The sequence below is a fragment of the Anoplopoma fimbria genome, chromosome 20 (genome assembly GCF_027596085.1).
Source record: "Anoplopoma fimbria isolate UVic2021 breed Golden Eagle Sablefish chromosome 20, Afim_UVic_2022, whole genome shotgun sequence".
Lineage (NCBI taxonomy): Eukaryota > Metazoa > Chordata > Actinopteri > Perciformes > Anoplopomatidae > Anoplopoma > Anoplopoma fimbria.
This window is the reverse complement of record NC_072468.1, coordinates 419,216-445,000: the sequence shown is the minus strand read 5'-3', so window position 1 is coordinate 445,000 and position 25,785 is coordinate 419,216. Positions and strand designations below refer to the sequence as shown.

Genomic DNA, 25,785 nt, shown 5'->3' with positions numbered 1-25,785 from the left:
CCAGACCTCTCTACTTTTCCCTTTTCCTCCCTCTCTCATTCCATCACATTGTGCACAACTGCTTACCTACAGCGCTGGGGATCGCCACTCCACTCACTGCTGCACACACGTCCACCTTTAGACTGGAGGAACAGAATGTTCCAGAGATAAAGAGAAGAAGTGAGAGGGAGAAGATTGTGATGATTGTGTGAACTGTTAGCATATTGTACAACATCAACACATGCCTGTCTATTGACCCACATCCACACTGACAAAGTGAACAAAAAGCAAGGGTGCCAACATCTTAAGTCCAGTTCCTATTTGGACATTTAATTCTAAAATATTTACCCACTCATGATACCATAATAGAGGATATTATACCTAAAAGAACAGTAAGCCATGCAAGTTGAAGGGTGGCAGCTATATCAAAGTGTTGCTTATAAGTACAATAAAACCCTCTCAGGAGGAGGATGATTTCAGGGACAAATTGACCCAAGCCTCACTGGCTCTGAACTACAGCTTGGCTTCACCCACTCAGGGCCAAAAGCTCCCATCTGTCTTTAACAATTACAGCTTACAATTACACCTTCAGTGTGCCGCACATTCACCAAAATCATCAACAAACTTCTTCAATCCAAAACTCAGCTGCCCATCTGCTCTCCTACTCCCGTACCAGAGATCACATCACCCCATTCCTTCAAAACCTCCACTGGCTCCCCATACAGCAAAGAATACAGTTCATGAATCTCCTCATTACATACAAAGCCCTTCACAATCTGGCCCCTTCATACCTTTCGGACTCCTGAGGCGACTCCCACCCGCAACCTCAGATCCACCAACGCTAGCCTCCTCACCCCCCCTACTCAGCCGAAGCACTGGACCGTGGGGGACAGGACCTTCTCTATTGCTTCCCCCTCCCTCTGGAACTCTCGCCCCAGGACCTCAGACATTCCCCGTCACTCGCTACTTTCAAAACTGCACTTAAAACTCACCTATTTAAATCTGCTTTTAACTTGTGAGGTTAGTTATGCATGCTTTTGTTTTGTTTGCTGTTATAATGTAATCTCTCTGCCTTATTTATAGTGTCTTTACCATGTAAAGTGCCTTTGAGTACCTTTTAAAACGGCATACAAATAAAATGTATTATTATTATTAATATTATTGCTTGATTTGGATGTTTCATAGTAAGTTATTCTTTCTCAAAAGCTTGAGAAATAAGGCAATAAGGAGTCTTTAATTTTTTTTTACCGGGATGTATCTTGAGGATCAAATTTATATATTATGCTTTTTTAGTAATTTAGTTGTAGAAATGGAGGTCTGGAAATATGATGTGAATTGTTATAATTTACTTTAGGCTTTAGCATTATTCAAAAATGTATGCAGTGCATTCTGAACGTGGTTTATATTCATTTGTGGTATCTTGTAAGCCAATGCAGGCTGGTCATATTTGCGGCCTGTACATTTCAGCATCAGTTGTGTGGTTTATGCAAACCAAAAATGAGTTGCCTGTCTCAGCAGTGACTTATTAGAAGAAACCATGACTACACACTACGCTCCAATGATATTATCATTCATTGCAGATATTTTTCAACCACAATCTTCCCTCGTATTTCTATGCATGACAAAATCATAAAAAAAACATACCATATAACTAAATACATTGCCCTTTAGCAGGGCATTAATTCCTTCCTGTGCTCCAGGGGGCAGTGGGAAATACCGCTGAGGGCCCTGGGTGCCCCTCAATTAAACACACAGACATGGGAGACTGGGAAACATTTCTGCATTTCCTCAATTTCAGTGTGTATTAATGCATGTGTAAGAGTGTGTGTGTGTGTGTGTGTGTGTGTGTGTGTGTGTGTGTGTGTGTGTGTGTGTGTGTGTGTGTGTGTGTGTGTGTGTGTGTGTGTGTGTGTGTGTGTGTGTGTGTTATCGCGCCTCTAATCAAGAACAGGAAAGTGACTCCCACACAGGGAGCTCTGCACTGTTAATATGGACTAATCTGAGGAAGCTTTCAGAGGCAATGCTCCTCAATTCTGAGGACTAAGCAATATGAGGCATGAGGCAAATGACTTCATGCGAGTATTGTTTGTTTGGTTTCGGTCCACAAACTCCAACATCCAAAAAGCAGATGTTGTGAATGCTTGTGTGCTTGTTAATAATTAGGATCCCCATTAGATGACACAATAATGATGAGCTAGTTTCCTGATGGTGATGATGTGGGATGCAGATGTGAGTTTTTATGTGTGATAAAATACAGGTTTCAAATCTAAAAATTGCTCCCCTAAGTCATGTTGACCTCTACAGGTGGTTTCATGCATGTTTAATATGTGTTGCATTCAAGCATATGTGTGATTTTGGGTGTGTGTGCGCGTGTGCAAGTGTGACTATAATAAGCACTGTCCAACTTAAGTGTGTGCAGTGCGGAAATGACCCCCATTTTACTGACAACAGATCTGCTGCTTGGTTAGTCATTACTGTATGTAATTTACCCCTAAATGGATCTGGGCTCCAACACCCTACACACTGCTTCACGGCCCTCCCTGCAAATAGGAACTCATAAATCCCTTCCCCGACTTCCCCTGGTCTGCTTAATGAGTAAGAAAGAACGTTTAATTCAAGACTGGTCATTAAGTAGCTGCTCCTCCTTTTCCAGCACTCCTTCATCCATCTAGCCCCAATGTTTGCCTCTCATGTATCACCATTACATTGAGACACAGCAATGCATCAGATTTTCTGAAAAATATTTCCCTGCCATCTTTGAAAAACACAGAAGGTCAATTTAGCAGCTTGTGGGGAGCAGACACAAGCTGTTAAGACAAAATTGACACATATCAACCTCCTATGTTGAAACATGTTAGCAAACAGGTGCCTATTTACACATCCAGCAGATATGGTTTAACACTAATATACATTTGTAGTCGTGTTTCTGTCCACCTGAGTAATAATTCTATAATTAATAAGATAATACCTGGCCCCGGATAAGTAGAAGTGGCAATTTCAGAAGAATGATGATATTGCCACTTTGCAACATTTGTTAGTTTTTTTATGAGAATACTTTAAACAATACATAATTGAATACCAATATTACTCATATTTTTATTATTTTAGTTCATACTGCATCAATAGACAACGGAGAAATTTAATTTCTGGCTATCATCTTTGTTTGTATTTGGGACAAGAAGCGCAACTCCACTGTCTGTAATAAAGGATTAAAATGACCAAAAAATGAAAAAAAATCTGCATTGGACAGAATATACCTTCATAACAGCATTCAATGTTCTTAAACGGCCATTTGGGTTTTCAAAGACTGCTGGGTAGTTATTTTTCCCAAAATTCGATGCTTTACCCCGGGACTCAATGTAATGGTTATACATCAGCGCCGTCAACTGGAGCTAACCTCAAATCATGCGTCTGTCCAGCTCTCACCACAGGGAAACAACTAGAATGTCCTAAAAATCTCAGAGCCCCAGACATCCATTAATTCTACGAGCTGCTGTTTGACTCTCTGCATGTGTGGTTCTGTGTCCTACGAGTCCTATCTGATTCCATACCTCCAACCAAACCTTTTTGGGGGTTTATTTAAATAAGCTGAGTTATGTTTTGACAGAATTCCAGAGTTTAGTGATTTCTGTCAATCCGATCCAAACCCTGTTCCTTTTTCACCTGCTGCCAAGACTCACACACAGACACAAACACACACACTATGATGTTGCTGAACACACTTTTCCCATCCAAATACTCAGACAGCAGTTCTAGCCCCAATAAGTTTGGACCAACAGTAGACTGTGGCGAAGCAGCAGGAACCTTTAGACCCGTTCCCCTCAACTAAACTCACCCCCTGACTGTTCAAAGCCAGCCTGCTACCCACAGGAACAACAACGTAATCAAAATAGAATTATGCTCTTTTTAAATTAATAGCAGGGTCTCATGAATCTTTATATCCAGGTTATGAGAATGCTTTTTCTGTGTGCTTCTAAATTATTGCATTAGACAAACAGAGCACAGGGGTGAAGTATTTGTCACATCTGTCGGTGTGGGTGTGATTTGTGAATGCGTATACTTTATACGGTATCAGCAGTAAGATTTGTGGTTGATCTCTTGGGTTCAGAGTTCTTTAAGAAAGGTCTGTCTCCAAAAACTGCAAAAATGATAACTTAGACTATCTGGAGTGTTAACACCAGTAAATCTACTAATTTAAGTATGCCCAAAAAATTCCCTTTTCATTTAAGCTTTAATTTGAGTGTGGCTTTACTTTGAGTGCGCCCCACAATGCAATGCGAGCGGAAGTGGATGATAGTCCACAAAGCTGGAAACAGTTATGAAAAATTGTGAACTGTGGTGAAGAGCTAGAGGAACATAAAAAGATAAAATCTTTTATAAATTCTTTGGGTAAACATTTTGTTTGTTTAATTGTCAGTGGTTAGGGTTATTAAGTACATTTACAAGTTTTAGTTCATTGACATAAATATATATTTTTATTTATTTAACCTTGCAAAAGTGTCAAAGCGTTTCAGATTAAAATCTACCTAAGCATGCCATTCTTACCAGGTAACCATGATATCCGTTTCAGGCAGGTGACACTGTCGGTCATCAGGGTTCAGGATTCTGGGAGTCAAGATCATTGCAGCTTCCACGGACACCACAGCTCGAGACCTGCACACGAAACACAAACCCAAAAGCACACACATACTGTAAGACAATCTGACATAAGAGAAATATGAAAGTATCACAGACTTTCAGGAAAAACGTGAGAAGCGAATCTACACTGAGACAGAGCGCCTTGTTCATTCTTACCTGTATAGTGATACCTCGCCTGCCCCGAACGCCCCCACGATCAGGTCTGCAGAGAGAGAGAGAGAGAGAGAGAGAGAGAGAGAGAGAGAGAGAGAGAGAGAGAGAGAGAGAGAGACGGGGAAAAGAGAGCTTCAAAGAAAGCCACAGATGGGACTGATTTCAAGGTCTCCAGTAATCTTCATCAAACACAGACTTCTCACATTTAATACACACACACACACACACACACACACACACACACACACACACACACACACACACACACACACACACACACACACACACACACACACACACACACACACACAACCAGTGATATTGCCTTGACATTTTGTCTGATAACACTATGCTTTTACTTTCACACATGACCCAGCTCAGACTAAATTCATAAACTCAACATGCGTTTATCTTTGTTTGTGAGTTCATCATGCATGTATGTTTGTGTGTGTATCTGTTGCATACAGGGACTCTGCGCTGCATTCCAGTGCCATTAGAAAAGTTCACATCGCTCCAATCACATTTCACTAAGTTATATTTCCCAACAGCTCCTAATTGTAAGCAGCAACATATCTCATCTACTTGTGATTTTTTAATTTGATTTCATGGGTTTTGTGATGAACACACACTTTTAATTGGCTCTCGTGAGTTTAAAATAGAGCCTAGTATTTAATGGCTGCGGTTAGGGGACACATACCAATGAAAGCCACACACACACACACACACACACACACACACACACACACACACACACACACACACACACACACACACACACACACACACACACACACACACACACACACACACAGACAGGCATGCACATATACAAGTGCTGATTAAAACAATGTGAAACTGAAGAGAGGCACTTAATGAATACAAGCCATCACAGCCAGATGCAGCAAAACTAAGTTGTGTGATCCCGAGAAAGACAGAATAATCTTATACTGTTCAGTGAAAAGCAAGTTGGGCTGCAGCTAATCATTATTTTCATTATCAAGTAATCTCTAATTATTATTTTTTTGATTCATTTATTAATTATTTGGCCTATGAAATGATAAAAAAAAATTCAATTAGTTTACAATGACACAAAACTATAAGCAACACACATTTAGGATGCAACTAAATAGAAGTAACTATATGTGTTAACCTGCTGCAGGCAGGACTGGACTAAGCTGGTGGAAGTGTTCTCTTGTAGAACTTGCTTGTCATTTGCTGTGTCTTTCCTCTCCTGTGTATTTAAGAAGAAAGGGCCTAATTGAATCTGAGAGAGGCACATCTGTTTCTGCCTTTGGCTGCAGTCACTGAGTCCCCCTGAAACCACAACATTAAACATTTAGGCCCTGTCCCTCTTCCCCTGGAGTGTGCTATGTCGCTATGTGAGTATGTGGCTCTGTGTGTGTGTGTGTGTGTGTGTGTGTGTGTGTGTGTGTGTGTGTGTGTGTGTGTGTGTGTGTGTGTGTGTGTGTGTGAGTGTACCCTATCGTAAAGCCTGCAACAAGAAAGGACCTCAAGATGTGGGGTTTTGTAGGGCAGCTGGAGAGGTACGGAAAAGGGGCGAAAGGGCGCAGTAGGAGGAAGCGGGGGGGCGGGGGATAGAAAAGGGAGGGCAGAGGATAGTGCACTTGGCCTTTAAAGCGCAATCTGTGAAAGTCATCAGACACAAGGTGTGTTTTCAGCAGAGGGAGAGACGGAGAGGGACCACCTCAGTCCCAGTCCAAATTCCTCTGTCCATCCCGCTGTTGGAGTTGTGTAACCAGGAAATCCAACCCCAGTCCTGCCATAGCTTCGATACAGTGGTTGTCTGCACTCCTTATCCTTACTCTTTTGTTTGCTTTCAAAACCGCTGCATGACATGAGACTGATTTGTGGACAGGCCACCTTTGGGGTGAAGTGTGTGTGAGCGTGTGAGTTCGTGCATGGCTGCACCGAGGGCTAAATGGAATAACGGCCCACTTTCCTTTTCATGTCAATCCCATTTCCTTACACACAGGAAAACTTGCCTGCCACTGTGGATTTGAGGTTAGTGTGGGCATGTGTGTATGGAGACACACCGAACCATACCCACACACAAATGGGCTGACACACCAGTGCGTACACTCTCATATACGCTCCGCTCATTGATGGCAGGTCTAGGTGCACGTATTGTCTGTAACTGAGCTGCTTTAGCTGATGGTGTCTGTCCTGGGCTGTGAAAACACAACCTCCATGCCGAGTTTAGACAGACTGTCAAACTGTCACTGGCTGCCTGCCCTGACTGCCTGTTTAGCTGCAGGGGACTGGCCTCCATGATGAAATGCCAAAGGTCAATGGCACTCAGTGGAAAAGGAGGCGGTTTTAAGAGGGAAATGGAGGAATTCTTAATTCTTGGGTGCATGTGTGGAATTATAAGGCTATTTGATATTTTGCTAGCTATCATACATATTTTCGACACTCCATATTTGGCTTGAAAAGCACATCTTTCACACTGCGTGCAGGGGAACTGGCTGTTGCTCATTGCGGAGGAGTTTCTTAGGATTGACTAATATAGTAGGTTATGTTTAAAAGTAAATTTGGTGTTTATGATTATAATACTGAGGGAACAAGAAATGTGCAAAGACAAGAACATCCTGAATGAGCTGAAAATAAAGATGGCCACTAAATATATGAGTAGACATGAGCCCAGTAATAGATTTAACACCTACTTGCCGACCTAATGACCGACCTAATGACCCCTTGCCACCACACACATCCAAATCATCGACCCAGACATGTCTCTGTGTCTGTGGCTCTCTAAGCAAGTCGGGATGATTGACAGGTAAAACATTGTCAGTTTTTGACATTCAACCTCTTGGCTGAACCTCAAATGCACCCTGGGGCAATTTGACCCCCTTCCGATACACAGCCGACCCTAACCTTAACTCCAGCCTTTAGCCTGAACCATACTATTCATTGGCCTCCACTGCATAAGTGAAACATCAACTAAGTGCTGCTTCTGTGTCGACCAAAGTTGCCTGTAGGTTAATGAAGCTTAATTCTGGGCTGCAGACCTTAAGTGTGGGTTATATTTTTATTCCCTTTCTGACTTCTTTGTCACCTTTCTTTTCTAACGGTAAGCTAAAACGGCAAACAAAACATAAATATAAGGTATGGAGCCTCATCACCACCTTCTTTCTCTCTGTTTCCTGCAGAATACTAATGACATTCAACATCTATGGGAGCATATGGCGGCCTTAGCAGGCCTTCCAGACGCATGTGTAGTCCTCTCATAATACTGATCAAACATCTCTGGCTCCTTTGAACAGTGTGACTTTACTACCCTGCTTACGACACTCTTTATGTGTGTGTGTGTGTGTGTGTGTGTGTGTGTGTGTGTGTGTGTGTGTGTGTGTGTGTGTGTGTGTTTGTGTGTGTGTTTTGTGTGTGTGTGTGTGTGTGTGTGTGTTTTACTTCCGTCAGCCAGCTCTCTAATGACAGACGACACAAGCGCTGCATGTTCTTGTGTGTGTGTGTGTGTTTATATGATGTGTGTGTGTGTGTTGGCTGAAAGCTATGCCACCCATGAGTTTCTACTCCACTTCCTCCTCCACCAGCCTAAGTTTCAACCTGTAACCCCTGTGTGTGTATTTACAGTAACAATGTTTTTAATTCGAGATCTCTGATTTGCAGTGGGTCTGCACAGGGTCTAGCTTTGACCCGGAGCCTGGCACACACTCAACACACACACTCTCTAGCCGCCAGTGAAACTGATCACAAGCCCCACATGTGAACCTGTGTGTGCTCCTGTGTGTGTTCTTTGATATCCTGTTTGTGGAATAAGGAATATGTTATTATAGCAGAATGAAAAGGAAAAAGGGAGTGGGGGCAAAGAAAAGAATAGGTAAAACTAAACAAATTCTCCTTTTCAGCCTAATCTGTGTAAGCACAGAGCCAAAGTAATGCTGAGAGCAGAGCTCCTTAAATAGGGAGAAAATTAGGCAGTAAAACAGTGGTTTTACAGACCTGCTTTGTTTCAAATGGATTTTTTTCTGTACTAAAAACTCTTGTACTGACTTTCAGGTCTATTATGATTGTTATGAGGTTTCTAATATGTTTTGTAAAGTCAGAAGTCGAAGTTGTCCAGTAAAGTAAGTAGATGGCACATAAGCTGTGGAGTTTTCTGCATGCAATTTGTTTGAATGCTGAATTTTTCTGTATATAGTTTTAAGGATATGGACCGAGGCTTGACTGTCTGGCAGGCTGAACATGCGGATAATGTATTATTATACTTCTTTCCTTCCCGCAATCTTGTTTTTTCTCTCATTCTTTAGTACTATAAATCCCTAAAGAATGGATGCTGCAGCAGTTCATTGGCACTAATCCCTGTACCCGGTTCTTCTGACTGATGACTTTACCAGAGAAGATGAGGAAAGCAATACAGGAAAACATGGGGCTGGTAGTGGAGAAGAGCATGTGGGGAGGGGGGGGGCATGAAATGTGGATGTCAAGAATGAACAGGAGGGAGGATGTAATGAGAGGAGCTGGAAGAACAGTGGAAAAGTGAAGGAATGCAAGTCTGAGAAAGAATTTTGATTATAACATGGGGAGTTGAGTAGAGAAGGATTGATCTGTTGAGTGTGAGTATTTACCGGGATACTGATTGTTGTCCAGGTCTTGGCCTCCTCGCAGAGTAAATCCAAATCCAGGCAAGCTGCCACTGGGGGTCCCGGCTGCTCTCAGCTCTTGGCTCAGCGTCAGGCCTTGCGTCGTTACGTCTCTGTTGCCATTGAAGATCAATACTCTGCCTCCACGGTCCTCGCCCCCAAACGGACAGCCCACCGCCACGTCTAACGGATGACACACATACGCATGGTTTAGAGATCAGCAGGGTAAAGGGTCCCCTGAGACAAAAGCAGTGGAAAACATACAGGTAGGAGGAAAGCAAGAAGAGAAAGAGCTTGGCCTTCCTTTACTTCACTGAGGATCTTTTACCTCTTTTCTTTAATTTCCTTTTGTTTGACTCATCTTTTAATCTTGTCTGGCCTCTAAACCTCAATAATGAATTAACTAGTTCTATCTTTCATCACTTGCAATTGTTACTAAAATGTATTTTACAAGCTTAGACTACTAAATCCAGCAGTATCCATTATTCAAATTGAAAACATTTATTCACAAATATGAATGGTGAGTGCAAAAAAAGATTTTAAGCCGTAAATGACACAGCCAGAGCCAGAGCTGCGACAGGTTGCACCAAGAGAGCCTGTTCTCACTTCTGTTTGTAGACCTAAACAAACCCCACTTGGACAAATTTGATCCTTTGCCATTCGAAATGACCTGATGTAAAGCAGGACATTGTTTCTCCTCTTTTTGGATACGAGGACGCCAATGAGATAAGGCAGAGCCAAGGTCTGTTCATTGGGTAAGAGTGTGCGAGTCGGGTTAAAGAGAGAGAGGCGAGTGTGCTGTGTGGATTCTGTTTTAGGGCATAGTTGTTGTGTGAACGGACTTATTGTTAACAATATTTGCTTTGGTGATGTGTGTGCAAGGTGTGTAGGAAATTGCCTTGGCTTGCATCCATCAAATCGTGTATAATGCATTTTAAGTCTGTGCAAGCTAAGCTAATTGTCTCTCCACTCTGGCTCGATATGTCACGAATTAGGCTGGTATCAATTTTCTCATCTAATTCTTGGTAGGAAAGTGAAGAAACACATGAACATTAACAATAAACCTCCTGAAAGCTTTGTCCAACATTTTTTTTTTTTAAGATCCCATTTCTCATGGTAAGATTACACAGACATAGGCTTAATGAAAACAGAGATAAAGCAATTAACACACAGCACCTGCCCTGATATGACAAGTCTTAGATTTTACAATGCAAAGATTTTTTTTTCTTTAACCTCTTAATGTCAAGTAGGGTATCCGTCGGTACTGTAACTGTCCAAACACCTCTAGACATCCTGTTTGTCTCCAGACCCCCTCTCTCTCAGCCTAAACAACTAGTTCCACATGAAGCAGATTGTGGGGTAGAGAGGATAAATGCAACCATGTGTGTATGCAAGTGTATATATGAGCCTGTGTGTGCGTAAGTTTGTGCGTCTATGCATTGGTATGTGTACATAACTGAAAAGCTGTGTAAAAAAACATCTTGCAAAAAAAAGTCTTCATATAATGTGATAGTCTCGCATGGGCATTGTTCAACAGCATCCCACTCAATGCATAAATCCACAGCAAAATAGCAGGACACCCACTGTGATCACTGAGACCAAAACTGTAAGAGCTTGTTTCTCACAGACAGAAACAGGCTGACGGTTTGATCGCTGGTGACAGACAGACAGTTTTGGTTAATAAAAAATAATTTGAACAAAAAAGTCACATTGCAAATTGAATTAGCTAAATTGTAAGGTTTCTTTCCACAGCTGGGATAAAGTAATAAAGATGAGAGGACATGGGCATGGTTCTGCTTATATGAAGAATTTTTCGAAGTGGAGTGATGAGGTTTCTTCTATGGGAGGAGGAAGGACACTGAGCCTCCGTGTCATCACAGACAGACAAGAGACCTGCCAGTCATTATGCACGGACAGAACACAAGGGCACAGGTATACTTGAACGCAGAAGTTTGACATGCTGTTGAAAACCCTGATCACAATGTTTCCGTGGTGACGCCGTAATGCCGAATAATGATTGTACGTGCATGGACGCTCAACAAGTATTCTCTCTGCATATCACTGCAGCTGGCAGACCGTCACATCCTGACAGACAGCCTGATGTGATTTACAGTATGTTTCAAGTCAGAGAAAGCTTCAGTATTGATCCAATGGTTATTGATCTGAGGGTTAAAGCATTTAAATGGGTGGGACACACATTAGCGCAGGCTGTCCATGAATAAATAAAACATTAATCAGTGGGACTGATGTCATATGAGGGCCAGATGGCATTAGTTCATTCATTTTAAAGCAGCCTTAAACATGCCTTAGCTTCATGGAGCATTTGGGCTGCAGGCCTACTGGTTTGTGCGTGTGTGTGTGTGTGTGTGTGTGTGTGTGTGTGTGTGTGTGTGTGTGTGTGTGTGTGTGTGTGTGTGTGTGTGTGTGTGTGTGTGTGTGTGTGTGTGTGTGTGTGTGTGTGTGTGTGTGTGTGTGTGTGTGTGTGTGTGTGTGTGTGTGTGTGTGTGTGTGTGTGTGTGTGTGTGTGTGTGTGTGTGTGCCTTTGTCTAATCAATGTGAGGATAAAACAAACACATTGAAGAGGAATAAACGGAGGGCTGCCGGACAGAAACTCCCAGATGATTTTATCTCAGGGCACATCTGGTAAGTTAAAAATAACTCCAACACACACACACACACACTTACACACACGTGGCCTTATCCCTGATCATCACAGGAGGAAACAAGTTTATGCAGACAACCTTTCATCGCTGCACTTCCTGATTGGCTGAAGAGCTTAAAGTTTTCTCAAACAGCAGCATCTGTTAGGATTTCCTCAGTAAGAGACAAAACAAAAGTCCAAGAGGCACAGGAGACAGAAAAAGATTTGTCTGTCATCGGGTTTACCTGGAAACACCAGCTGCACATTGGTAGACAAGTACAACAATAAAGAGTTTCACGTACTGGCACATAAAACATATGAAATTATTTTGTTTAATCTTCTCATCTCCTTCTCTTTATCCTCTCTGCTGTTTCTCTCATCTTGCATATTTTTGTTTCACAGATGAATTTCATCTGGCTAAATTTCCTTTCTATCTCGTCTTTCCCTTTCTTCTCTTTCTCCTCCTGCATTTCATCCATTCAGCATACCATTGTATCCATCCTGGTTGACGTCTCCCAGGGGTGCTATAGCCGTGCCGAAGCGTCCAAAGGTGTGTGTGCCGGTTAGTGCAACAGGATTGGAGAAAGTGAGCGGGGCCAGCTGCAGGTACAGGTACACTCTCCCCACCTCTCTGGGTTTGCTCTCCATCTCTCTCTCCATGTAGAGGGGCGCTCCGACCAGCACATCGTCGGTCCTGGGGACATAAGCTGGAGTTTCAATGCTTTGAATGACAGAAGAGAGTATGTGTTCAGAGTGACAAGGACATTTTCTACTTACCCATCTCCATTCAGGTCAGTGACAGCCACCGAGTAGCCGAAATAGGAAGCCATCTGAGGGAGAGACAGGAAAGGAACATGAGTATTTTCAACCATAAACCCTATACAAAATTCATAACCATTAAATTTAATTCATTCAAAAATGGAAGAAAATCCATATCAGCTGGTACTCATGGTGCTGCAATATGACAGACTGTGACCGTGCTGTGATAATGCTCCTACCTGTTCCCCCGTGAAGTTTTGGATGAAGGTCAGATTAGTGGAGTTGATCATTGCCACCTAAAACAAGCAGATGGAATGTCAGATACAATCCAGTGTGATAATAAAGCACCAGACGTTGTCCTCATAGCACTCGGAGAGCAAATATAACCAAGCTGTCTGACAAACAGGCACATGAAGAATGCTTGAAAAAAAAAAAGCATAAACAAGCTTTTATTCTACTGAAACACATTTTATTTTCCCTGCCCTCCCCCACCAACATCATCTTTGTGCCTAAACCGTTTCCCCCCTCAACTTTCTCTCCTTCCCCCCATCCTAACCCCAGTCGTGGGGAGAGACGGAGGGGGGAGGCTGAAAATTCCTTCATAAGTCCTAAAATAACAACCACATGGAGACAGCCGGGGGCTACACGTCCACACACATGCACATACGCACACACGCACACACACAAGGAGGATGCACGTTGACCCATTCACAGATGTCTCAAAGACATACTAAAAAAGGGATATGAACACAGACAGATGAGGATGTGTAAACACAAATATTGAATCGCTAGCTTTAACGTTAACCTTCGTGCACTCTGAGTTGTCAGATTGGTCACAGACGAAACCTGATCTTGGTTGACAGCTACTCAAGTAACAGGCCTCTAACATGGCCTACCTGCATCCCTCACTACACCCCCCCTGCTGCCAGCTGCAACCCCTCTCCTCTATGACACTCAGAGCGCACTGTCTGTACAGGATGGAGCATCCTCGCACCAGCTACAATGTCCAGACACACCGTTGGAGTGTGTGTGCTGTGTAGCGAGGGGTCATGTGTGGAGAAGGGTTAGTGGGGTTAGGTGGGGTCACCGCCCTCCACATGCAGCGGAAGTTGTGTGTCAATGGGGAGGATTTACACTGTCAGCCATAGGGACATGTTCCCATAAGAGAACACCAGACACCAGTTTAGATGTATATTAAATATAGAATACGGAAGTAAAGAAAAAAACAATGTAAGTTTAACCATTAGCCACTATAAAACAGCACCAATGTTTCCTTAGAGTCTACAAGTCTCTGGAAGTATACTGGAGGGATAAACATCAGTCCAGTTTTATTGATGTTGGTGGATATTTCTGTTGAACGCAGCCAAATCTCACATACGTGTTCAACTAGGCCGAGATCTGGTAACTGTGAAGGCCACAGCATATGATGCACATCATCTTCATACTCATCAAACCATTCAGTGACTATTGGTGTCCTATAACTATAGATGCACCGATACCAAAACTTGTATCAAATTGCGGTCCGATACTGACTCAAATAGCTGGATCAGGTCTCGGTGACAATGGCAAGTATTTTAATAAATATCAATTTACAGTATACATTTTTATCTATAAATGAATTTGTTTGTAAGCATACAGATTATTAACTGGTAATGTATTGTTATCGGGACTGAAAAAGTCACATGGGGGCATCCAGTTTGAAAAATACCCGGTAGCCTTCCGGGGGTCCCCTCTTGCTGGCTGTGTCATTTACGGCTGGAAATCATATTTGTGAATAAATGTTTTGCAGTTTGAATAATGAAAACTGATGAAAGCTTTTAAATGACATTTTAGTTACAATTGCAAGTGACAAATACTTGTCTTATGATTTTAGTGACCCCCGAAATTTTGCTACTTAGGCTTTCAGGTTCTCAAAAAAGGTAATTGAAGGGGTCTCGGAGTCCCTGAGTCCTCCCGTATTTTGCACACTGGGTGCATCCCTACCTATTACGGGACATCCGCATTAATTAGAAAGCCTAACTGCCAGCTACCCATTGCTAAATTCAGTAGTATATTCAACAATGACAGGTGTAAATGTAATGTAATACATATATGTAAACAGCTGCTTAGTGACTATTCTCATTTTCACTCCATTTCTGAAATTCTGTAACAATGCTAGTGTTGCTGAATGACATAACACATTTTTTATTTTCTGGATTTGCTTGTCAGATCATACTCACATATCCAAAGTTCTGTGCTCCTCTTGGGACTCCGGCTATCAGCTCTGGGAAACATACAAAGAAAGAAAGAATTAGACTAGTGTATGTGTGTGTGTGTGTGTGTGTGTGTGTGTGTGTGTGTGTGTGTGTGTGTGTGTGTGTGTGTGTGTGTGTGTGTGTGTGTGTGTGTGTGTGTGTGTGTGTGTGTGTGTGTGTGTGTGTGTGAGAAATACTTACAGAGAAAGAGGTTTGTCTCACAGGCCTGAACCCTTAAATCCCCTACCCAGCCCACCCTGTCAGAAGGCCTGAGTGTTGCTGAGAACACACTGAGTGATTGGGTGATCTGTGCTTGTGTATTGATTGATGAGTGTGGTGCAGTGGACTTCTAGGGACGATCTGAGGGACCCACACAGAGAGAGAAGACAGGGTTCCCTCTTCCTGCCTTCCAGCTCTACCCCAAAAGGTTCAACCACCAGCCTATAAACTACGACTTCCCAGCTCCATCCTCACTCAGAACTCCCAGTAATGACCAGTTCTCCAGTCAGAAGAGGGTTTGGGGAACAAGCCCACAACAAGCTTGGTACCACAACATAACACATCAACAGGCATGTGTAACCTCTTAAAGCTCACTTTAAGATTCCCTGACATGTGTTACGCCAGAGGGGGTTCAGGGCCTTTGCAGGGTTGGTATGGGGGTATGTAAACGCCAGGCTGTCCCGCAAAGATCCCACTAAACGGTGATTAGCAAAGAGTCTCTGATAGACCGGAAATCATGAATGGGACGCTGAAGTGGCATTGGGGGAGGAGGGTCTCATGCGTGTGACAGAGCTACAGAAGAGTGAGTATGTGGTGACAGTGTTTGAAGAGAAGGCAATAAAAAATGGTTTAAATGGCTTAAAAAACTGATGTAGCATGACTGTGGTCAGATTTTATTTCTCTATATTTTCTTTAATAAAAGAGCTGAGCTTTGTTTTAAAATGACTTCTGTGTTTCATTTGTAGCGCTGACCGATGGCATGGGAATGAACGTCAGCAGCACCTGAAGCTCGCATAGAGATGTGAATCAAAATGCCAGAGTGTCACCAGAGTGTTTATATGAGTGGATCTAAGAAAAATAAAACGATTTGTACATTTCTAGTAATCATAACTGACTTTTTTTTGGCCTTCAACAAAGATGAACTCACTAGTACTTTTCCCCACCTGCACGTCTTTAATAAAACGATGCTGTGCGTGCGTGCCTGCCTGTCCTTTCACCTAATATTTCAAGTCCAGAAAAGATTGCCGACTCACTCTAGACCTGAAGAGGTCTGCAGAGTCTGCCAATAATCATTCTAATCAGTCACAATGGGGGAGAGGAAATCCCTTTATCAGCAGTTCCCGAAGTCCTGTCCCCTCAGGGTCGCGACCCAGACATACAGAGACGGTTCTCATTACTGCCTCTGAGTTCAAACCAAGACACTGTCACCCAGCTGTCCACTCCCTATCGCTCACCCTATAACACACAGTGGGCCTGGCATCCAGCCGGATAGACCATAAAAAGAGTGTTGAGCTTTGCACCGTTTCAGACGGTGTTGCAGGCCGGCTACTGAAGTTGTAAGTGAGGGATTTCTCTATTGCAGCATGTGGTTAGCTGTAAAGAATTGTTGGCTTTCTCACCTTGTTCAGAGTCTCCTGTAAACTCCCCCACCGCCACAGAGTAACCTAGAGAGAAAATGGTTGCACATGATGACATGTGGGCAAAATTAACTCTCTACGCAATGCTCTGTTTAAACTTTATGTGATATGTTTAATATAGTGTATAATTACTGTTTCGATCAAAATGGTTTTCACTTTGTGTGTGTTTGTTTTGTAAACGCGTGTTACCAAGGTAGCTGTCGTCGTGTGTGTCTTCGGCAGCTCGAGTGTGTTTCTCTCCTGGAACCCGTCTCAGCACTGCCTTCAAAGAGTAGCCGTTCAGTATCTCAGCTATCCCCGCTGTCATTACCTGACCTGCACACACACAGACATACGAACCACACACAGATAAATAGAAGACAAACCCTAAGGGTGAGAGAGTCACATCGCTCTATAGCCAGTGGTTTCAGCTCAGACTTCTGCCCTCTGCTTTAGAAACCTGCTGAAGCTGACCCATCTGCTCTCCATGAAAGGTGCACAGAGCTAACGACATATGGAAGTCTTCCCTGAGGAAAGCTCAAACACATCATTGGCAGAGGAATAGCTTGAAAAATACTCTCAAGTTATATATATAAAAAAAAAGAGTCAAGAAAACGCCTATCCGCTCTGCAGCGATGGATTTTAAATTATAGGTGAGCACGCACAAACAACACTCTTCCTCTGCTGTTGAACAAGAGGTCAAGCAAACAAATGATTTTATCTACAACCGCCTTCAACCTTCCATAAATCCTCCTTAATGTGTGTGTGTGTAAGTACTGACGGGGAGGAAAATGTGCCCTCTTAACCCTCCCTCCACTCCTTTTCCAACCCCCCTCCCTCTTCCTTTCTCTCAAACTGCGCTACGAGTTTCTCTCCCAGAATAACATATCACTATATCAGCTCATTATTAAACCTCTGTCTGATTGATGAGACTCCGTTTTACAAACTGTTAACACAGATGCATTAGTCACTTCAGCTAATTTGAAGTGTCCTTTACACCCAGAGATATCAAGATTGTATACATTTTTTTGTGAAGACTCAGGCTGAAGGCTGAAGATAATCGTTGTATATTAGAAACTATAAAATCCAGGCTGAGTGCTTTTTTAAACATTCAGAGGAAGTGTTTTAACTGGAGGCAGCCAGCCTTGCCACGCTGAGGGCACAGAGAGGGAGCATCCATTAGGCTGTCTGTGATGTCTGTCTGCTGGAGCATTTATTATTTAACCATATGTAACAACGGCAGTAATGCCAAACAACAACCCGAAATTATAAAAAAAACTGTAGCACTTTTCTCTTTTTGTCTTTCTCGCTTTTGCTGCCATCTTGCTCCATCCTTCTTTTCCCAAAAAACAAAGTGCTGTGAAGTGACACATAGGGGTGACAAAAAAAGGAAAGAGACATTTCTTTGTGCAACTGATCACTAACTGTCTCCTTGCTCCTTACAAACAGCTGCTTGAACTAGATTTACTAAACTAAACTAAACCCAGATAACACACACACTCTCATGCACCTGGAGCTGGGGGAGTAGCGCTACACTTCAACAGCTGAACTCTGACACGATGTAGCTGTGTCTCTACCTATTAAGACACTTCATCCCTCTGCTTTGACTAGCCCGGCATATCAAGCGAGCTAGCTGACCTCAGCACTGCTTTTATCGAGCGGAAGATCCATCTTTGTTCCTGTTTCTCTGCGTCTGACCTACTCCCTTACTTCTCATCTTTCTCCCCCCTACGCTGCAACATGTTTCTATCATCTCCTTAACAATCTTCCATCGCTCCTGCTGTCCTCCCTGCTCTCTTTCTCTATCACTCTCTAAATTCACCCCACCTTTTCTTCTGTCATTCTCAACCTGTCTGCCCTTGAGCCTCTTCCTCTCATTGAAGCTTTTTCAAGCCCCTCTGTGCTTTATCACGGGGAAGAGGGGCAGTTCCTCCACACTCCATTACCCCCCGATCAGCTCATTACAGAGCCCAAACACCCATTTCCTGTTACACTGTTACATACAGAGAGCGGCATGAAGTAAAGGAGCAAGCAAGGGAGGGAAAAAGTTAAGTAAAGCGGCATTGAAAGAGAAAGAGACACATTTCTTCCCACCTTCTCCTATGTAAGAATCCTGAAATTAAATTGCAGATTTGGCAAGTGTGTCCACTTCATGCGTGTGTATGTGGGCTGTCCAACTGACTTACTGTTAAACTCCTCTCAATTCTCTTGGAATATGAAATCATTGCAAAAGAGACACTAAATACAGGCTTACATACTGCTGCTGTTACCTTGCCAGTAAAAGCTTCCAGGTCCTCCTACCACCAGCATTCCTTCCTGGAATAAATAAAATTAGTTAGGGTTAGTCATGTGACAGATGTTTGTTTGAGACTACAAGGGTATATAACGTCTGTAGCTGTGTGTGTGTGTGTGTGTGTGTGTGTGTGTGTGTGTGTGTGTGTGTGTGTGTGTGTGTGTGTGTGTGTGTGTGTGTGTGTGTATGCGCACATAAGAATCCTGCTGTCATTCCTGTCGAAATCCTGTGGAGAATGACAACTTCCTGTACAGGAGGGTAGAGTTGGACTATAAGACGGAGGTCACAGTTCACATTGACTATAGTGTGAAAGAATGTGTATGTGCGTGTGTGTTTGGTCTATTGTGTTCAGAGGCGATGGGTCACATTAGGAGGAGAGGCTCCTCTAGGGACAAACGGGTCTGTAAATCTCAGAGGGGAGTCTTATGGAGCCTCTGCTTGCACTCTGTCAGGAGACAAGACGTGTGCAGGGGATTGTCATGGTGATAATGTACGAGTGTTGCTGCAGGCTTTACCTTGGTGAAATCCACACTGAAACCAGCCTGGCAGAACCCCTGTCCCTCTGGGTCTGGATCATCTGAAAACCACACAAACACACACACAAACATGGTTTCAAACACTTTAAAAACATCTTACTTGTTAGAAAGAAACACTTTATCGAACAAAGCACTCAACTACAGTTTACATAACAATGTGGAACCACTGAGATGTGTTTCTGTTTAAATTACTGCATTAAACTGTGCACTAACAAAAGGAACTTATGTGCACATGATCAAATGTTCTCCATTTCAGAGGCCCCCTGAGGTGAAGACTAATAATGCTTAACGACAACGTGCACATATAAACAAAAAGTGAGTTATTGTAATTAATAGATTCATGTAAAGATGAAGCAAGAAAAGCTGTTGGAGGCAGAAAAATTGTACTTAGACAGATAATAAAAGTACTTCCTCTGTGGCGTTATTCCCCCCTTGAGAACAGTTGAGTTTACAATGTGATTATTGTAGTCTTGATTAGTTAGAACTGAAATAAACAACATTAAACGACCTTCAAGCACTGGAGGGAGTGTAACTATGAAACTGTGTGTACGGGATAAGCAAGTGTGAACAGTGAGCTATTTTATGCAGAGCAGATGATGGAGAGGATGATAAGGGCTGTGTTTGATCTGCTGTTTACGATGTGCCACCTGATAGCCTCCATTTCTCCTTATCATACTCTGCTTTTATTTGGCCGTGTTCTGAGATATCTACCTCTGAGATTTCTGCTGCCATGCAAATACAATAGACGTAAGTGTAAGTTTGTTCGAAAACCATTTTAAAATGTCATCAAACATGCTATCAACCGTTGAGATTGGGACTATTTCTTCAGTAGATTGTAAATCCAATGACAATTGTTAACAGTGAAGTCTGTGGATTATCCTGAGAAACAGGCACATTGTTACAGGAAATGTATGCCGTAAAAATTATTTAAATATATACTCAAATGCCAAAAACAAAATTTAATTCAACTCAATTCTAGTGGGGTTGAGGCAGGAATCTCAGAGAGAGATATCAAAACCTGGATAAATAAAGCTATGGCTACATACTACCAGAGGGAAGTGAGAATGTTTTGTGTGTGATTTGGGTGAACGGACCCTTTAAACTTGAGGCCTAGGTATTATGTTTTATAGGCTGACATGAAAAGTCAGTGTGTACCATATTTAAACGTTTTGCCATATTATGAAATATGTGACTGACGCAAGATACATTATATTAGGCCATGGTCAGTTAAAGCCACGTCCTAAAATTCTGAATGCTATGGTTCATTTGTTTTCATGCTGACCGAAGAGAGAGAAAGAGAAAAAAGAATGGAAGTGAAATGGAGAGCAGTCAAATGGTGATGGAGACAGTTGGCAATCGGCTGCAGAGTGACTCACTTGTCCTGCAAGGTGAGTACTCTGCGTAGGCGCTGAAATTCTGGACGGCCACATAGCAGGTCCCCACGGGGTCCTTCTCCCCACTCAGCTTCACTGTCCGCCAGTGGTAGAGAGGAGCACATGCCTGCACAACAAATGCAATTCAGATTCCAGTTTAAATAAATAATATATCAGATATTAATTCACGTCATGTCCACTCACCACCACTTTTCCTTTGTGGGTCCTGACGGATGCTCCAAACCACTGGTGCGACTTAAACTCCAAAGGCTCTCTGGTGCCGTTTACTTTTATCATTCTGTTATCTGGAGAGAGACGGAGACAGAGGGGAAGTGGAAAAGACATAAAAAAAAGAGAATGAAAGAGACATTTCATAATAACACCAGTAAAAGCTGATATTGACTGTGGTAATGTGGATCCAGGCCTGTAGCTCTGCCTTTGTGAGTGGAAAGCATTTGTCCTTGATAAGCGAGAACAAACAGCATCAGTCTTATACGAGCCTGTAACCAACATCAAAACACCATTTCCCCCCAGAAACAGACATTTGTCAGGATGCTGGGGGCTATCTTCTGTCAAAGTGTTTCTTATAAAGTATAACACTTAAGACTCTATGGGCCTACACAAACAAACACACACACACACACACACACACAAGGTTGCACGTGGGCATTATGAGTATTTCCCAGCCGCCTCATATTAAGTGTTAGATTTGGTGTGAGTGCATGTGTGTCTTTGCTCTGTTGTAGATATTTTCCAGCGTTGTTAAAGACCAGCTGGGTCTCTTTAGAGCTGTGCAGACCCCTCCACATTAAACACCTTTCTTTTAGCACATGCACACATACTTAAATTGGCACACATTACATTACATTACAGTCAGACGCTTTTATCCAAAGCGACTTACAATCAGTAGTATATTACATATCATTCACCCATTGATGACAGGCTACCATCAAGGTGCCACTATCAGACTCTAACTAACATTCATGCAACATCCAGTCCACACCGATGGCAAGCCTTCGGGAGCAACTTGGGGTTAAGTGTCTTGCCCAAGGACACCGGACACCGGACAGGACTGCCGAAGCCGGGTATCGAACCGCCGATCCTCTGATTGGAGAACTACCTTGCTCTCCACTACGCCACAGCCTCCCACACATGTACCGGCAGACAATAAATGCATAACAGCAGGTGTACAGTGGATTGTTTTCAGAGTTTATTTGATTTGAAATGTATTTCTAGATGTATGTCTTGTCACCATCAACATCATCATTTACAGGACATATACAGGTACTACCTTCGTCTTTTATATAAATGATTCCAATATCTTAAGAAAAAACACTACTATATTGAATAAGAAAGTGCATTATTCTCATCATATCATTGAGCTAAAGTGTAAAGAAACAGGGTCATGAAATATTTTTTTATTCTAGGAGAGGTTGTGAATCTCTCAGATTTATGAAATATTGCTACATTAAGTTTCTCTGAAGAAAAAAAATGATTCTGTATATTTCTCTAAATAATTATTTGAAAGTGTCCTTTCTGGTAGATTGAAAAGCAATTGATCAACAAAAAGAACCCAGAAACCAGGTGACTTTACTCTAATCATGGACATGCAATCACTATCACCATATCAACCCCTCACCCCCCCGCTGCACCAGCTTTACTTGACACATCTGCATAACGTCACTGAAGCCATACGAGCTCACACAGGTACACACATACTCAGCTACATGGGAGGCAGATGTACGGATATTTACCAGTACAGTGCACACAGATTTTAACCATAGAGGCTGATATTTTTTAACAGTGTGCATGAGTGTATATGTCTCCTAGTCTGGCTTATACCTGTAATGAAGGCTCTGCTGTAACTCTAGAAATATGTACCGTAGCCGCTGTCATCAATCATCCACCAATTCTAGTGTACAGATACACACATGCACATGAATACGCACACATTTGTTCCTCTGTGTTTATTCTTATATCCCCCAGACCTGAAATTTTCCCCGAAACACTTCACACTAAAACTAACCCCTTTGGGGAAAATAATACATAATTAACTTTAGGGAAAGACAAGAAAATGATCCTCACTTTGGAAGTTTACCCTCATCTGCACGGAGCCTTTCTTTAGTTCAGGCAGAACAATGATGTCATGCACAATCAGTTGATCGGTTTCTTTCATACTTCAGCTACTCATTTACATATCAGCTGATGCTGATACATTGGCAAGCAGCTGACAACCAAAACATCAAATCATATTCATACGTGTGCACACAGCAGTGTGTATAACATGACAGGCATCTGTTGGAATCCTTATGCCCGTATCACTTGCTGCTGCTGCTCCATCCACAGCTCAAATGACCTAACTTTAACTTGAGCTTTTGATAATGTTAACACTGCTACAATCTAATGTTCCTGTATGCTTACAACTTTCTCAAAATCCTGTCGGATAAATTATTTCTCCTGACAATATACTTGTTGCAGCTTGAACCACTTCCATCCAATTTAAATGTGGAACAAACGGTCAGCTCCTTCTACATCTCTCTTTTTGTGGTCCTCACAAAGATGATAGAAAAAAAAGCAGAAACACAAAGAGAGAGGGGGATAGACTGATGGAGAGCGAGAGAGAGACAAGGGGTGGAGAGAGGAGACAGGGATACATTTTTGAAATCTAATAAAAAGCAGACCTCACCCAGTCCCCCTTTCCTCTGAAGGGGAACTAAATTCCCATGTGCATACAGTTTACCCCCCTCCCCTCTGTCTCTCGTTTTCTCACTTGTTCTCCCTCTCTACCTCGTGCACACACACTTACTACTCAGATGGAAGAGCATGCATCAGAGACATTAAACGCACAAACACAGGCTGATTGGACAGTTCATCTTGATGATAATATATCGAAAACCATAATCAACCTGATGAAGGCTTGTACCAGCAAACCCGCCAGGCACCTTTTCAGTTAGAAGAAGCTGATGAGACCCATATGTCTTATCTGTTTTTTATGCATCAGCACATGTGCCAACTCATATCCACACACGTACACACGGGTTACACAACTGGTTCCAAATGGATGGAGTAACATCTGGGGCCAGCTATGACTTAAACAATGCAGATCCTTTACCAGGGGATGCTATGGAACATGTTTAAACCCAGTGGGGCCCCCAGGAGGTCTTTCATGAATTTATTTTGATCTGTGACATTAAAAATAAGTTTTCAGGTTACTCACTAGAATTATCAAAAGGTATCTGTCTGCAGCTGTCGGGCAGTCCGGGCCAGGGGCAGTAGTACACAGAACCAGCCTCCACAATGCCGGGCTGAGAGGTGTTCGCCTTGGGAGCCCCAACCAATACACTGATCCTGAAAAGAAAAACCAAGGTACATGGAGGAAAGTGTACAATGCATTATGCAAACCTGTGCAGTCACTGCACTTTCTTCATTCATATTTTATTTTCTGTTCATAACTCTGGTTTAAACCTGAATGACTCCTTCTGTCCCATTACAGGATCTTATATCTGTCCTCCTATACTGTAAAGCACATCTCAGCAGGATGCACTACATGTACAGGTACAGTTAGAGTCTGCAGGACTCTGATGGAAAGCTTCACTCACGTGTTGCTGTCGGGGGAAGCCTGGTAGAAGTCCACAGAGTAGCCGAAATAACTCCCCTCGGGTCCTCTGTACACCGTGGGATGTTCTGCGTAAAGGTTAAAACTTAAAACTCCATTCAGAACCGACAGCAGCCCGAGAATGAACATCCCAGCGGAGGACGCACAGTCCAATACGAGCTCCATCCCAGAACAGAAGAACAGCCAGTTGCGCACTAAAGAAAGAACACTAGAGAAAAGAGAGAGAGAGAGAGAGAGAGAGAGAGAGAGAGAGAGAGAGAGAGAGAGAGAGAGAGAGAGAGAGAGAGAGAGAGAGAGAGACAGAGAGAGAGAGAGAGAGACAGAGAGACTGATAGTTTCCTAGGCAGGTGAGCTAGGTTTGTCCCGGGTTAAGTCACTGGATCACTGCGCTCCCCAAAGCTGCCTCCTGACACCCTGAAACCAGCAGGTCTGTCTGGACTCTACAAGAAACCCCGCCCACACACACACTCACACACACACACACACACACACACACACACACACACACACACACACACACACACACACACTCACTCACACACACACACACACACTCACACACACACACACACACACACACACACACACACACACACACACACACACACACACACACACACACACACACACACACACACACACACACACACACACACACACACACACACACACACACACACACACACACACAGACCACATCTGAGACAGGCACGTCACAACTCCTTTTATGGCACAGGCACATCATCCATCCTGTTCTTTAACAGCTTATTCTACTGAGAGCTTCAACCTTAAACAATCATTAATATAAAAAACATGATATTTACAGCCCCCCCATCTAATCAGTCCAGGACACAATACGCACATTTTGTAGTTCCAATATATACTTTTTATTTGCTGCTTTTTCAACCATACCTGCATTTGATAATAATCTCTTGTGATTATTCATCATTATGTCTGTTTACAGGAGAAAGCTCCTGATCCGTGCAAGTTTAGGCACTTTTGGCCCGCTGAGCATTCCACTCCTCACCAGGCGGTTTAAACCTCAGAGGTAACAGTTCACAGAAGGGACCCGACCAGCTCTGTGGTTTATACTCAGCTCAGCACTCTTCTGAACATTTGTCTTATCAAAAACTCTGCGTGTGCATATGGAAGAGAGGAGAATGTCGCACCCACTTCCACTTTAAACTCCCCAATCTGCTGTGTATCAGATTGGGGAGTTTGTTTTAAACCAATGGGCACATTAGAGATGAATTCAACTCACTTTTAGACTGCAGTGGAGCAGCACCCCGTCAGTATGGTGTGCTTTCTGTCAGAGAGTTGATAAG

The 25,785-nt window shown here is 42.8% G+C and overlaps 1 protein-coding gene across 1 annotated transcript in view; it reads right to left on the bottom strand.

Moving 5' to 3' along the window:
• Positions 1-24,625, bottom strand: part of itga8 (integrin, alpha 8) — a 37,103-nt gene extending 12,478 nt beyond the window's left edge. Inside the window, exons 1-16 of the mRNA XM_054621198.1 lie at positions 24,444-24,625; positions 24,062-24,192; positions 21,049-21,149; positions 20,848-20,971; positions 19,451-19,512; positions 18,913-18,958; positions 16,853-16,978; positions 16,646-16,690; positions 15,012-15,055; positions 13,032-13,088; positions 12,811-12,863; positions 12,522-12,727; positions 9,378-9,575; positions 4,774-4,819; positions 4,525-4,632; positions 67-122 (exon numbers count right to left, since the gene is read on the bottom strand). Coding sequence (XP_054477173.1) covers positions 67-122; positions 4,525-4,632; positions 4,774-4,819; positions 9,378-9,575; positions 12,522-12,727; positions 12,811-12,863; positions 13,032-13,088; positions 15,012-15,055; positions 16,646-16,690; positions 16,853-16,978; positions 18,913-18,958; positions 19,451-19,512; positions 20,848-20,971; positions 21,049-21,149; positions 24,062-24,192; positions 24,444-24,625 — 1,585 coding nt within the window. The remainder of the gene's footprint in view (positions 1-66; positions 123-4,524; positions 4,633-4,773; positions 4,820-9,377; positions 9,576-12,521; positions 12,728-12,810; positions 12,864-13,031; positions 13,089-15,011; positions 15,056-16,645; positions 16,691-16,852; positions 16,979-18,912; positions 18,959-19,450; positions 19,513-20,847; positions 20,972-21,048; positions 21,150-24,061; positions 24,193-24,443) is intronic.
• Positions 24,626-25,785: the final 1,160 nt, after the last annotated feature.